Source organism: Pteropus medius, unplaced genomic scaffold (genome assembly GCF_902729225.1).
Source record: "Pteropus medius unplaced genomic scaffold, Ma_sr-lr_union100, whole genome shotgun sequence".
Classification (NCBI taxonomy): domain Eukaryota; kingdom Metazoa; phylum Chordata; class Mammalia; order Chiroptera; family Pteropodidae; genus Pteropus; species Pteropus medius.
Window position 1 is genome coordinate 319,966 of NW_024349226.1, and position 14,314 is coordinate 334,279.

At 49.0% G+C, this 14,314-nt stretch overlaps 1 protein-coding gene across 1 annotated transcript in view; it reads left to right on the forward strand.

The window, feature by feature from the left end:
- Positions 1-14,314, forward strand: part of ARHGAP35 (Rho GTPase activating protein 35) — a 103,177-nt gene that overhangs the window by 29,097 nt on the left and 59,766 nt on the right. Inside the window, 1 exon segment of the mRNA XM_039881660.1 lies at positions 10,067-13,940. Coding sequence (XP_039737594.1) covers positions 10,257-13,940 — 3,684 coding nt within the window. The 5' untranslated portion in view covers positions 10,067-10,256.

The window sequence follows — 14,314 nt, forward strand, 5'->3', positions numbered from 1 at the left end:
ATTTGTATAGTTTGAAATTTATCTTACAGTAGTGAGGGGTAGATAGGTATTATTTAGAACAGAGGCCCCCAAACCGCGGGCTGCAGACCGGTACTGGTTCATGGCCTGTTAGGAACAGGGCCGCACAGCAGGGGCTGAGCGAGCGAAGCTTCATCTGTGTTCGCAGCCGCTCCCCAGCGCCAGCATCACCGCCTCAGCTCCGCCTCAGGTCATCAGGCGCTAGATTCTCATAGGAGCACCGGTCCCTGGTACCACAAAGGTTAGGGACCGCCGATTTAGTACATATAGCAGAAGCTCATGACAGTATACGTCCGGTGAGGGGTGGAGATTGTAGGTGTAATAAATGGTACTGGCGAATGTCACTCCTTTCTCGTCCCCTTCCCAGTCATTTTGGTCCTAGGATCTTGATTACTCTTACGTCTCTGCCTGCGTGTGTGGAAGCAGCCCGGGCTGGGGCTGGCTGGGAGAGAGGCCCTGGGTGGAGCACAGGCAGCAGCAGCTTCTGTGACCGCCTTCCCTTCTCTTCAGCTTCTCATCTGTTACCTGAAGGAGCTGGCTGCCACGTCGCCCCAGCTCTGTCTTCAAGGGCTGATCAGTTCATCTAGAAGGTCTTTAAGTTGTTAATCCCAAAAAGAATCTTAAGAATTTTTTTCTATTCAGCCAGTTTTCTTCAGATTTTGCTACTTGTTTAGCTGCTCTTGCCCCTTGGCAGCCTCCCTTGACAGTGAGACACAGGGTCATCGTTTAAGCATGGGAAGGAAATTATGGCCTTGAGCACAGTCAGAAAGGGTCTGGCCCACAGGCGCTTCCTGTGAGCCACCGCTACATTACAAAGACCGGGCCTGACAAGGCCTTTCAAAGGGGCGCCTACACCACTACGTGTCAGCGTTTCCTTCATGGTGCTTGTTCTGACCAGGTTTCAAGTGGCCTTTACGTGGGCGACCTTTACCTAGTGGTGTGAGGACGAAATAGCAGACACGGATGGAGATGGAGGGAGGCCGACAGCCTGCCGGCTGCTTTCAGAAAACGCAGGCCTGACCATGCCGTTGTTGCTCGGAGTCCAGGGGGCTCCTGGGAGGACGGAGTCGAGAACCCTCAGTAACAGGGTTCCCCACAGGCCCGCCCGACCTCCCGGCCGGGACAGCATGGCAGAGCGAGAAGGCGGGACGTGGGGGACGGAGGGCTGGGCGGTGTCAGGAGGCCTGGGTTCTGGACCCGGCTCCGTCTCTCACTAGCTGACTTGTTTCCTTTCTCTCTGCCTCAGTGGTCACTGATCTGGGTGAGTTTGCTGAACGAGAGAAGAAAGGTGCGGGGGACAGACAGGGAGGCTCTTTTTGACCTTTGCCTCTTGGCAAAATCTTGAGAATTAAACCACCAAGTGTCTCATCATTAAGTAGCTTTCGAACCATTAAGTTTTTGAGTTTTTTTAGAACTATGGGAGGTGAACACACAATGTAAATATGTGTATGCCTTACTGTTAAAATGTACAACTGAAACTTACTGGATTTCAGTAACCAGTATCGCCACTTAAAAACAAAACAAAACAAAACTATAGATCTTTACATTTTTCTTTTTATATGGGATCCCAACACATAAAATAGATCCGATCGAGGTGCTCTGTTTTTGGGCCCCCTAGAACTGCCAGTTGCATCCGGCCCTCCCCGGCACTGCTCGCACGGGCCCTTCTCACTCGCCCCGGTGAGGATTAGAGTCGTCTTTGACGAGGCCCTAGGCAGAGGCCAGCGTGGGAGACGGAACAGTGGTCGCTGTGGGTGATCTGTCCCAGTCGAGCGGGGGCCCATGTTCGAACCCCAGCTCCACTTGCCAGCTGCGTGACCTGTTTCTTCATTTCTCTGAATTATTCCCTTTTAAGAAACGGTAGAGAAAAGTGTATGAAGCACACACCAGGTAAACACGTACGAAGTGAGTCCCTGTGTAACCAGCCCGAGAAATGGAAGGGAAATGCCACCTGCGTCCTTTCTCTGTCATGTCTCCTTTCCTGGTCTCACAGTAGGAACCTGAAATCATGCTTTTAAAACACTGAGGGGATAAATATTTGATTAAGAAATATTTTTTCATAACTGCTGGTTAACAGTGTCTACATGTAACATCTTTTCATCCAGAAAATCCAGTCTGCTTTAAACATAGTAACTCACATACTCATCTCCTCTAGAAGAAGACGGGAATAAACACCTCGTTTTAGCAGATTTCACTTATGATTAATTGAGCCTCGGGCACAATTTTGTGCTGATTCCAGGCCTTTTCCATGTCCTGTCTTGTAACAGTTCCTTTCTCGTCTCTCTCAGACCCCTGTTTTTAACTTCATTCGAAACAAGGCGAGTGTGCAAGTACGTGAACGTGGAGGCCAAGTGCAAAGGATGTCGGTTCCGCTAGTGCAAGTCCTAATTAGCGCTGTAATCTGTGGGTCCAGACCGTCCCCCACTAAGATTTGCTGGATTTAGAAGTCGATTCTGTTCTGTTTCCGCGTGACTTTTGTTCGTACCTTCATTACAGGTGCATTATGTAAAAGAAAAAAACCAGCCATTCTGTTTTTAAGGCTTATGTATGTGGCATAACTTGTATTACTTGCAGTAGCTTCTTTTAGGACTGGCAATTTATAGAATAATGCAAACGAGTAGTGAAGAATAATTAGAAATAATGGGCTGAAATCTCCATGTCATCTTAGAATGGCGTCAGGGGAATAGAATAGTAAGGCTTACTGTTGGACTTGAAAATAAGCTGACCTATTTTTTCCCAGTGACAGAAACGCCTCTTTCTCAGCACCGTCCTGTTTGCAAGGCACATTTGACTGGATGGTGCCTCCACTCTTCTTGGATATTCAGAGAAATTTTTATGAGACTATTCTTTCCAAAAGAACTTTTTTTTCCTACCAAGAAGTTTTAAAAAACCGAGTAGACCGTAAGTGCTCAGAAACAATTGCTGAAATAATTTTGTAGGTTTTCTTTACCATTTCAAAAATCAGTGTAAAATCGGTCTTATTGATGCCAGGAAATTCAAAGGTAAGACTCGCTGGCTTTTGTATCTGGGCTGGTATTGAGGGTAGACAGCCTGTGATGCCGAGGCTCGTTGGAGTGCCTTCGATTTCGAATTGGCCTTGGTTTTGCTGGGGCGGAGAATATTTTCACAGCTTATCAGAAATCCTGTTTTGTTGTTTTTCTTAATCTAGGTAACCCAGAGAAATTGTGCCATATCAGTGAGAAAGGCTTCTCAGCCTCTGCTTTTGCCTTTGTTTCCAATTCTTTGATCAGATGGCTTGATTAGAACTCCAGAGTTACCTGGTAGAAAGCCGCCAAGGATAAGGTTTAAGGAAGTGCTTTGCTGAAAGCGGCCCCCTTCATTCATCAGGGGAGTTTGATTTCATCCTGTGCATAACTTGGCTTAGAAATTGTGTTTCTTCGGGACCAGCTTGCAGAGCCCTGCACAGCCCAGAGCATGAGGACGGTGTCGGGGTGAGAAGTGGGCTGCCCGCTGTGTGCCATGTGGGCCAGCTGGGGGATCGGGGCAGAGTGGAGTTCTGTTTCTCTACAGCGGCACCTCTACCAGGGCTTGGGAGTGGGGGAGCAGTGGAGAGGAGCAGGAGAGGACATTTGCAAAAATTACAAACGGCACGTCAGAGACTTTCCTAGCTGCTGTTTCAAAAACCGTGGGCCGGATTATTTTCAAAACAGACCGGAGTTATCAGTCCTCAGAGGTTGTTTGTCACCCCTTGTGCTTCCCTCGTTGGGGTCTCTCTGGAGGGGGCTGTCCGTTGAGTTAGCAGAGGGCGTGAGCGCCGAAGGCACGCGCGTGCCCCGTGTCCGGGAACAGCGCTCCGGTGCGGGATGCCGTGTTTCAAGACCAGACGGTTCAACACTTGAATCGGTCTGTCCACACATCCAGATGACCCATTTCAGAGATTCCCTGCACCCCGAGCCCTGGGCGTAGAGTGAGGCTCCGCGGCCGGGAGCAGGTGTGTGGCCTGCGCTGCGGGGGCGACCACCGGGGCGCTTCCAGGCAAATATCGTTGGCTCCTTGCTTCCTTTGTGAATCCGTGCTTTTCTGCCCTCTTCCCCTCATTATTATTTTAATTTGCATCGGACTGAAAGGTAGAAATATAATCGCCATATTCAAGTGAAGCTTTCATTTGTGTCAGATGGTCTGTTTCTTAGACGGTGTCGCTTTGTTGGGTTGAAGAGTTGAGATGGCAGTGTTACCATAGCAAATGACATCGGTGGGATAAAAGATGGTTTTCGTACTGGATTCTCACAGGTGAGAACGCGGTCTGTTTGTTGTCGGAGCCCCGGCCGCCCTTCCCGTCTTCTGCCTCCCATGCGTGAAAACTCTGTTCCTGTCCGTCCGTCTGTCCGTCCCAGAACGTGTCTGGCATTTCCATTCTGGTCACCAGTGTTCTTGCCCTTTCACATCTTTAGGGGGCCTGGGCCATCTCTCCAAGCCCGCCAGTCTTTTCTGTACCAGTTCAAATTTTACTTCTGCCCTGGTACCTTAAGGCCTTGACCACTCCAGAGGCGAATGATCTGCTCTCCCCTTTCCTGGATCCCAGGAAATGGTCTGTGCCATTTATTTTCTTGTGGCTCGTTTTTAAGTAAAAATATTGTATCTCAAGTAAATTATAAGATTCACAGCAGCAAGGACAGCGCCCCATTCTTATCACTCACACCTTAGCTCCGTAAACCGTATTTGATTTGGTTGATGGACAGCTCGGTTCTCAATTCTAAAGGTTAGGAACTAGGGCAATACAAAAATGCTTAGCGCCTCTGGAATATTATGAAACAGGGAGCGCACTGAGCTGCTCTGTACTGGGGCCGTCACTTCTGTTCAGTCGTAGAGGCTGTGTCGTGCTTGTTGAGTTCAATGTCGTCATTTCCCAAGACGCTTCTCACGTGGTAAAGAGACAAGCAGACTAAGGGTACCGCTTCACATTCCCACAGAAACCGCACGGAGGGCGTGAAGACTCCCCCTGCATCCATCAGGGTCATGGGGATCATAATTCTCAAGTACCGCTGAACACTCCCCTCACATATGTTTGCGCACGTCACTGACTTCAGAGTTCTGTGAATTCAGCTGGGTTCCATAGATAAATGAATTAGATGAATAAGGACCGTGGACTCCACTTCCAGATTTTCTTCTCTAATGTGTCTAAAACTTTCAAAGGAAAAACAAACAAAAACCTTGAAATTTAATGTTTATTGATATGAAAATGGAAACATTGGGTTTTTAGAGGATATTTTGTTTAAATTCACTGTTCAGTAGACCACAGAGTAGTGTGGGCTTCTCCCTGGAGCTTTCATATCCCATCCTGCCTGGCTCGCTTAGGAAGTCACTTCCTCTAGAAAATTCTCCTTTAGGGGATCTCTCTCACTGGGAAATGTTTCCTCGTTAGATCCCTTCCTTTTGCTCTTCCCCTCTCTCCTGTAGCTCTGAGTCTTGTGTGTCTACGGAGCGTAAACATTTTAAACAGCTGCTGATAGGAATTCATAGCTTTGAAAAGTCATTCTGAAATTTAAGGTGTTGAGAAGTGTGAGGTACTAAGGAGGTTTAGCCTTATTCTGTTAGCTACAGTGCTTGTTTCCATGCCTTTCCCCTGTTGGGATTGAGAAAAATTATCGAACAGGTATTTTGCTGCTTTTGCTAGCAGCTCCCTATGAAATTGTTTCCTTATTATATTATATAATATCATAGTATGAGTGTGGTGGTGGTCTGTGTGTGGTTGTTTGGGATTAAATGCATTTTCAGAATTTCTTGACTGTTCTAGGCACACGTGGTAGTGGTGGTGGACCAATGTGTCACCGGCCGGTCCAGGTCACAGAGCCTAGAAACGTTTCCCCTTGGAGGTGGGGTGAGGGGTGCGGAGTGGAAGGGTTGTTGACAGTGTGAGCTGCAGCAGTCATAGTAACGCTGGAGCACAGTGGCGTTTCTGTGCCCTGTGAAATGTGTGCTATCTTGGGAATGTTACCGCTTCTTGCCCGGGCGTTTTGTAGAGGTGTTAAGAAGCAGACAGCCTCCTCCTACCTTCCAGTTGAGGCACATGGTCAGATAAACAGCTCTGGGAGCCTGGCGACAGGTTCTAAACCAGCTCTCAGGTAAAGTTTGTGTTATGTCTCTCTGACATATATTTGTGACAAAGAATTGAAAAATACTCCAGAAGTATTTCCTTTCTGAAGTAGTTGACTTACGACGTAAAACTACCTATTAGCTTCTGCATTTTTATTTTTCCAATATAAGTAACTCTAAAGCTCAAAGATGAAGGAGTTACTGTTTTAAAGCATACTTTTTTTCCTCTGCTGTAGCTGTAGTTTCGAAAGGATTAGTACTGTCAAATTATTAATATGGACATTCAGATTTTGCTGTTTGAATAGCTTAGTTGCCCAATACGAACACCCGTTCCCATCAGATTTAAACTAAAGACATTGCAGAGTCTTGGACACGCCCTGTCTTCTACTTTCTCTTTCTTTGTGGCCTTCAGATCATTAAATTTCGTGACTCAGCTAATTTTTTTTACCCACCTCTTAGAAAACATGAACGTGTTTGTGACCAAGCACTTAAGGTTATTTCCTTTAAACCAAGTGTTTGAGACGTTTTTAGATTTATAACTGGCTTTGTTTACCGTGTAATTCAGTCCAATTGAGGAACTAGTAAAACTGCATTATCCAGACATCAAAGACAGACGTAAGACGAGCGTACTTATACCGGGAAACCTATTAGGTTTCTAACAAGTGGAGAGTTATCAGGGATCCAAAAATTAACCACTCCCATGCCAGCTAACTTTTTTTTTGGTAGCTTTTCTTGTTGAGTCAGTTAGCAGCATTCTGGATTTAAAATACCAGTTTGCTACATTCTTGAGAGTTGCTTCCTTTTCTTTAGCATCCTTCAGATTACTGACTTTGAAAGGGCTAAATAGAATACCATGCCGTTAAAATCGTGACTGAACAAGGTGTTGAATGGGCAACACATTTTAGTTCGGTTCCAAATTAAGCCGATGTCTTTCCTTCTTGAGGTTTAAGGCAAGTTGGGGCTTCATTTCCTTGAGATTTCTGTGGGAGAGATTATTCAGCCCACTTTACAGAAAAAAAGTGGGGTGATTTATCAGCCGCATGCAGCAGTCATTTGAAGTAGGACCCGTGTCACCAAGTTGCGTTTCGAGATTGGTACAAGTGGGTGGCCTTGAGTCCTACCAGAGCCTGGGGTGAGGACGTGCCGGAGGAGGGCTCTGTGAGCAGAGCAGCACCTCGCACCCTGGCACCTCCCCAGCGCTGCCTGCTAAGGCCCCGTTAAACCTGGCCCTGTGCCTGGCCCAGTCGGACCCGTGCGCATGCGCGGGGGAAGCGCTTCAGTCTCGTGCAGACTTGTCCCTTTCAGGTATTGCAGAGGCCGTGCGTCAGCACACTTCACTTATTCGTAAGCATCTTCTAACTTTACTCGGAGCGGGGGTGGGGAAGGGTGGTTTCGTCTCTTCCCACGGACGCCCGCTCGCGCCTGCTGAGCCTGGGACTGGGCTTCTGGGGGAGCACGCCGCTGCTCATAGTCACGGAGGTGTCTCTTCAAAATAGCCACCCAATTTTTAGATACCACATCTGGCCATGTTTTGTTTCCATAGAGGGTTTGGCTTTCTTCTGGGTTATCGAAGGAAGTACGGGTGTTTGGGAAAGGTCCATGAGGGCATCACCATAGGGGACAGCTGTGCTTGCCCATTCGCCTGCCCCCTTACATCAGAGTAGCGTGTGGGGGTCTGGCTTCCTGTGGCGTTTCCTATGAGACAGGCCACAAAAACATACCAAGATTGCAGAAACGCTGGGTCCCTACCAGGGAGTCGGGAGAAAACGGCTCTGTTTGTGTCAAGTCCTCGTCTTCGGGAGTGTCTCAGGAGAGCCTCCCTTCGGTACGGTCACATTTGCACACAGAGGAGATGGCAGCGCGGTGCAGACAGTGAGTAGCAGCCGGAGACCGATTCCATAGAGGCCACCAGAGATGACGTGTTTTACTTATTTCAGCCGGAAAGTTGCTGCAGACTTTGTAAAGCATCATAACATTTCATCACCGTTCAGGCTGGGTCCTGCAAGCTGCCACTTTGAGCCACCATTTGCGGTTCCCCATAACCTTTGGGAGAGGATCCAAACTCTTTGGAAGTGGCTTAATCCGGCCCCTGCTTCCTCGCCAGCTCGTCTCGTCCATTCCCGCCCCCCACTACCACATACTTTACTTCAGCTGGCTTCCCCCATGGGGCGTGCTTTTTTCTGGGGACAGAGGACACTACACACTTGAATTCCCCTTCGGGTCTCGCCTGAGCTGGACCTTCCTTCAGCAAGGCTGGGTTTGGGGACTCTTTAATGTGCTCTGATGCCATTCACTTCTTCGCTTTTTCAGTACATGTAAGCTCTGTGGGGACAAGGCCCACTCTTGATCACTCTGCGTCCTTAGCCCTGTGTCGTAGGCTAAGGACGCAGAAATGAACGAGAGTGGGCCTTGTCCCCACAGAGCTTATATTCCTGTCGGAAACACCCTCGTGTTTACACCCTTTAAAAAAAACTTTTTACTTGGAAATAATTACAAATTTATAGAAAGTTGCAAAAATTAAAACAGCACAGAGTAACATCCAATACACTTTGCCCAGATTCACCTATTGTTAATGTTTTACCTCATTTGCATATTATCTATAGCACATTTTTCCTCTGGACCAGTCACATACATTATGGCCTTTCCCCCCCAAATACTTCAGAGTGTGTATCCTTAGAGTAGGGTTGTTCTCTCCTATGAGAGTCATCAACTTCATAAATTTACATTGATAAACTGCTTTTATGTAACATTCTGTTCACAGTCCGGTGTTGTTAATTCATCCTATGGTGTCCTGTACCCTCTCCCCCGTCCCCTTCGGCGCAGAATTCAGTCTGCGGTCAAGTAACCGCATTTAGTGATGATGTCTCTTTAGCCTCCCTCACAACCATTCTTTGTCAGTTATGACAGGGGTCCCCAAACCTCGGGCTGCCGACCAGTACCGGTCTGCGGCCTGTTAGGAACCGGGCCGCACAGCAGGAGGGGAGCGGCGGGCTTGTACCTTTATCTGCAGCCGCTCCCCAGCGGCAGCATCACCGCCTCAGCTCCGCCTCAGACCTCAGATCATCAGGCGTTAGATTCTCATAGGAGCACTGGTCCCTGGTGCCACAAAGGTTGGGGACCACTGAGTTATGACATTGATATTTTTTGAAAAGTATTGCATGCCCCCTGTTTTAAATAGTATCTTGCTCATTTTGTGTTTGATGTTTCCTTGTGATGAGGATGAGGTAAAGCATCGTAGGCCATCATACTGCATAGCGATTGTCCTCCGGGGGGATCACGTCTGGGGGCCCATGATGTCCTTCAAGCCCTCTTTGGTGGGGATTTTCATTGCCCAAAGCGTTGCCCAGTTTCTCCACTGTGTAATTAATGTTTTTTAAATTCTTCTCTTTGTAACTAATAATAAGTAGTCTGTTGGAGGATACCTCAGTTCTGTGCAGATACCCTGCTCCTTATCAAAATTTCTCTCCTTGGTTTGGTGTCAAGTGATGATTCTTGTCTGATCCAGTCGTATAAAGTCAGGTTTCTATTTTTCGCAGTGGGTTATAATTCATCACTATACTTAATGATTTTGGTGCTCAGATTATTCCGGATTTGACCCGCGGGAGCCCCTCGGAACCGGCTTCCGTATCGTTGTGAGGCGCCCTTTTTCCATCCCTTCCTTTCTTGCACAGCAAGATGGTACAGGCTTATCTTGCACCAACTCTGCCCTAGCCCTGGGATCAGCCGTTTTTCCAAGGAGCCCTCAAACCCTTGTGTGAGCACTTAGCACACTGCTTACTGTGTGTCTTCCTCCACGAGGTGATATTGTGACTCTCTGAGGGCACACAGATGTCAGTCTTATTCACTCTCACGTTTTCACCCAGCGGTAGGTCTGGCACATTTGCTTTTTAAGTATTTGTTGAATAAGAAAATCAATTTTTGCTATAGTTCAGTGATTAAAATTGGTTTCCAAAATGATGATGCTGATGGGTTTTCTTTCCCCTCCCCCATCTAGGAAGATGTTGGCTATTTGGCGATAGAAGTGGTGAAAACTGACCTCACACCGGTAGACGAGCACTACGGGACCTGATCCTCTTGCTGCACGGGCAGCCGGCCCCCACTGAGCATGTCGGGAAGCCATGGAGTCCACTGGAAAACACTAGTCTGATCTTGGAAGTGGCTGATTGTGGCAGGATGTGTCGACGATGATGATGGCCAGAAAGCAAGATGTCCGTGTTCCCACCTACAACATCAGCGTGGTGGGGCTGTCTGGGACCGAGAAGGAGAAGGGCCAGTGCGGCATCGGGAAGTCCTGTCTGTGCAACCGCTTCGTGCGCCCGAGCGCCGACGAGTTCCACTTGGACCACACCTCTGTCCTCAGCACCAGTGACTTTGGCGGGCGGGTGGTCAATAATGACCACTTCCTCTACTGGGGAGAAGTCAGCCGATCCCTGGAGGATTGCGTGGAATGTAAGATGCACATCGTGGAGCAGACTGAGTTCATTGACGATCAGACCTTTCAGCCGCATCGAAGCACGGCCCTGCAGCCCTACATCAAGAGAGCTGCCGCGACCAAGCTCGCGTCGGCTGAGAAACTCATGTACTTTTGCACTGACCAGCTGGGGCTGGAGCAGGACTTTGAGCAGAAACAAATGCCAGATGGAAAGCTGCTGATCGATGGTTTTCTTCTCGGCATTGACGTTAGCAGGGGCATGAATAGGAACTTTGATGACCAGCTCAAGTTTGTCTCAAATCTCTACAATCAGCTTGCAAAAACAAAAAAGCCCATCGTGGTGGTCCTGACTAAGTGTGATGAGGGCGTCGAGCGGTACATTAGAGATGCACATACTTTTGCCTTAAGCAAAAAGAACCTCCAGGTTGTGGAGACCTCAGCAAGATCCAACGTCAACGTGGACTTGGCTTTCAGCACCTTAGTGCAACTCATTGATAAAAGTCGGGGAAAGACGAAAATCATCCCTTACTTTGAAGCTCTCAAGCAGCAGAGTCAGCAGATAGCTACGGCAAAAGACAAGTACGAGTGGCTGGTGAGTCGCATTGTGAAAAACCACAACGAGAACTGGCTGAGTGTCAGCCGAAAGATGCAGGCCTCCCCTGAGTACCAGGACTACGTCTACCTGGAAGGGACCCAGAAAGCCAAGAAGCTGTTTCTCCAGCACATCCACCGCCTCAAACACGAGCACATCGAGCGCAGGAGGAAGCTGTACCTGGCAGCTCTGCCGTTGGCTTTCGAAGCTCTTATACCCAATCTGGATGAAATAGACCACCTGAGCTGCGGAAAAGCCAAAAAGCTCTTGGAGACCAAGCCGGAGTTCCTGAAGTGGTTCGTCGTGCTCGAGGAGACCCCGTGGGATGCCACCAGCCACATCGACAACATGGACAACGAGCGGATTCCCTTCGACTTGATGGACACTGTCCCCGCAGAGCAGCTGTATGAGGCCCACTTAGAGAAGCTGCGGAACGAGAGGAAAAGAGCTGAGATGAGGAGGGCGTTTAAAGAAAACCTGGAGACCTCGCCTTTCATAACTCCTGGCAAACCCTGGGAAGAGGCCCGCAGTTTCATCATGAATGAAGATTTCTACCAGTGGCTGGAAGAATCTGTATACATGGATATCTATGGCAAACACCAAAAGCAAATTATAGACAGGGCAAAGGAGGAGTTTCAGGAGCTGCTTTTGGAATATTCAGAATTGTTCTATGAGCTGGAGCTGGACGCTAAGCCCAGCAAGGAGAAGATGGGTGTTATTCAGGATGTCCTGGGGGAAGAACAGCGGTTTAAAGCGCTGCAGAAGCTCCAGGCGGAGCGCGATGCCCTCATCCTGAAGCACATCCACTTCGTGTACCACCCAACAAAGGAGACGTGCCCCAGCTGCCCAGCCTGCGTGGACGCTAAGATCGAGCACTTGGTTAGTTCCCGGTTTATCCGACCATCTGACCGGAATCAGAAAAATTCACTCTCTGACCCCAACATCGATAGAATCAACTTGGTTATCCTGGGCAAAGATGGCCTTGCCCGAGAGTTGGCCAATGAGATTCGAGCTCTTTGTACAAACGATGACAAGTACGTGATAGATGGTAAAATGTATGAGCTTTCCCTGAGGCCGATAGAAGGGAACGTCAGGCTTCCCGTGAACTCTTTCCAGACGCCCACGTTTCAGCCCCACGGATGTCTCTGCCTCTACAATTCGAAGGAGTCGCTGTCCTACGTGGTGGAGAGCATCGAGAAGAGTAGAGAGTCCACACTCGGCAGGCGAGATAATCACTTAGTCCATCTCCCCCTGACGCTAATTCTGGTGAACAAGAGAGGAGACACCAGCGGAGAGACGCTGCATAGCTTAATCCAGCAAGGCCAGCAGATCGCCAGCAAACTCCAGTGTGTCTTCCTGGACCCTGCCTCTGCCGGCATTGGTTATGGACGCAACATTAACGAAAAGCAGATCAGTCAAGTGTTGAAAGGACTCCTGGACTCTAAGCGTAACTTAAACCTGGTCAGTTCTACCGCTAGCATCAAAGATCTGGCTGACGTTGACCTGCGAATTGTCATGTGTCTGATGTGCGGAGACCCTTTTAGTGCAGACGACATCCTCTTTCCCGTCCTTCAGTCCCAAACCTGTAAATCTTCCCATTGCGGAAGCAACAACTCTGTTTTACTTGAACTACCAATCGGGCTACACAAGAAGCGCATTGAACTGTCTATTCTTTCATACCATTCCTCGTTTAGCATCAGAAAAAGCCGGTTGGTCCATGGGTACATTGTTTTTTATTCAGCCAAACGTAAGGCCTCCTTGGCTATGTTACGTGCCTTTCTTTGTGAAGTGCAGGATATTGTCCCCATTCAGCTGGTCGCACTCACTGACGGCGCCGTAGATGTCCTGGACAATGACTTAAGTCGGGAGCAGCTGACCGAGGGGGAGGAGATCGCTCAAGAGATAGATGGCAGGTTCACAAGCATCCCCTGCAGCCAAGCCCAGCACAAACTCGAGATCTTCCACCCATTTTTTAAGGATGTGGTGGAGAAAAAGAACATAATCGAGGCGACGCACATGTACGATAACGCTGCCGAGGCCTGCAGCACCACGGAGGAGGTGTTCAACTCCCCCCGGGCGGGCTCTCCGCTCTGCAACTCCAACCTGCAGGATTCGGAAGAGGACATCGAGCCCCCTTCCTACAGCCTGTTTCGAGAAGACACGTCGCTGCCCTCTCTGTCCAAAGACCATTCCAAGCTGTGTATGGAGCTGGAGGGGAACGATGGGCTGTCTTTCATCATGAGCAATTTTGAGAGTAAACTCAACAACAAAGTACCTCCGCCAGTCAAACCAAAGCCTCCTCTCCATTTTGATATTACAAAGGGGGATCTGTCTTACTTAGATCAAGGCCACAGAGATGGGCAGAGGAAGTCTGTGTCTTCTAGTACCTGGCTACCTCCAGACGCGTTCGATCCTTCCGATTACGCCGAACCCATGGATGCAGTGGCCAAGCCGAGAAATGAGGAAGAAAACATATACTCGGTGCCCCACGACAGCACCCAAGGCAAGATCATCACCATCCGGAACATCAACAAAGCCCAGTCCAACGGCAGTGGGAACGGTTCCGACAGTGAGATGGACACCAGCTCCCTAGAGCGAGGCCGCAAGGTATCCATCGTGAGCAAGCCAGTGCTGTACAGGACGAGATGCAGCCGGCTGGGGAGGTTCGCTAGCTACCGAACCAGCTTCAGCGTGGGGAGCGATGATGAGCTGGGGCCCATCCGGAAGAAAGAGGAGGATCAGGCGTCCCAAGGTTATAAAGGGGACAATGCCGTCATCCCGTATGAAACAGACGAAGACCCGAGGAGGAGGAACATCCTGCGCAGTCTGCGAAGGAACACCAAGGTGAGACGCGGGGTAGAAGCCAGTCGCAGGCGTGGCCTGCACAGTGTCTTGCTGGGTTGATGGATGATGACGATTTTCAAGGACAGCGTATCGTGGTAAAAAACTGCTTTATGTGTGTGTGTGTTTGGTCTTTGACTTAGCATGAAAAAGTAAGCAGTGTCTCTGATAGCTACTGCGGGCGGCTCTGAAGTAGTCAGGATCCTGGACAGACAGCCCGAGTCATCTTTGTCCAAAGCGACAGTTAATTACCAGGATGAGCAGAGCTCATTGCACTTGTCAGTGTCCTGACAAGTAGCCAAGCCGATGACGAAGCGCTTGCTCTTCCTTCACTCAAACACCAGAACCCAGCATTGCGTGCCTTGGTCCCTTATGCT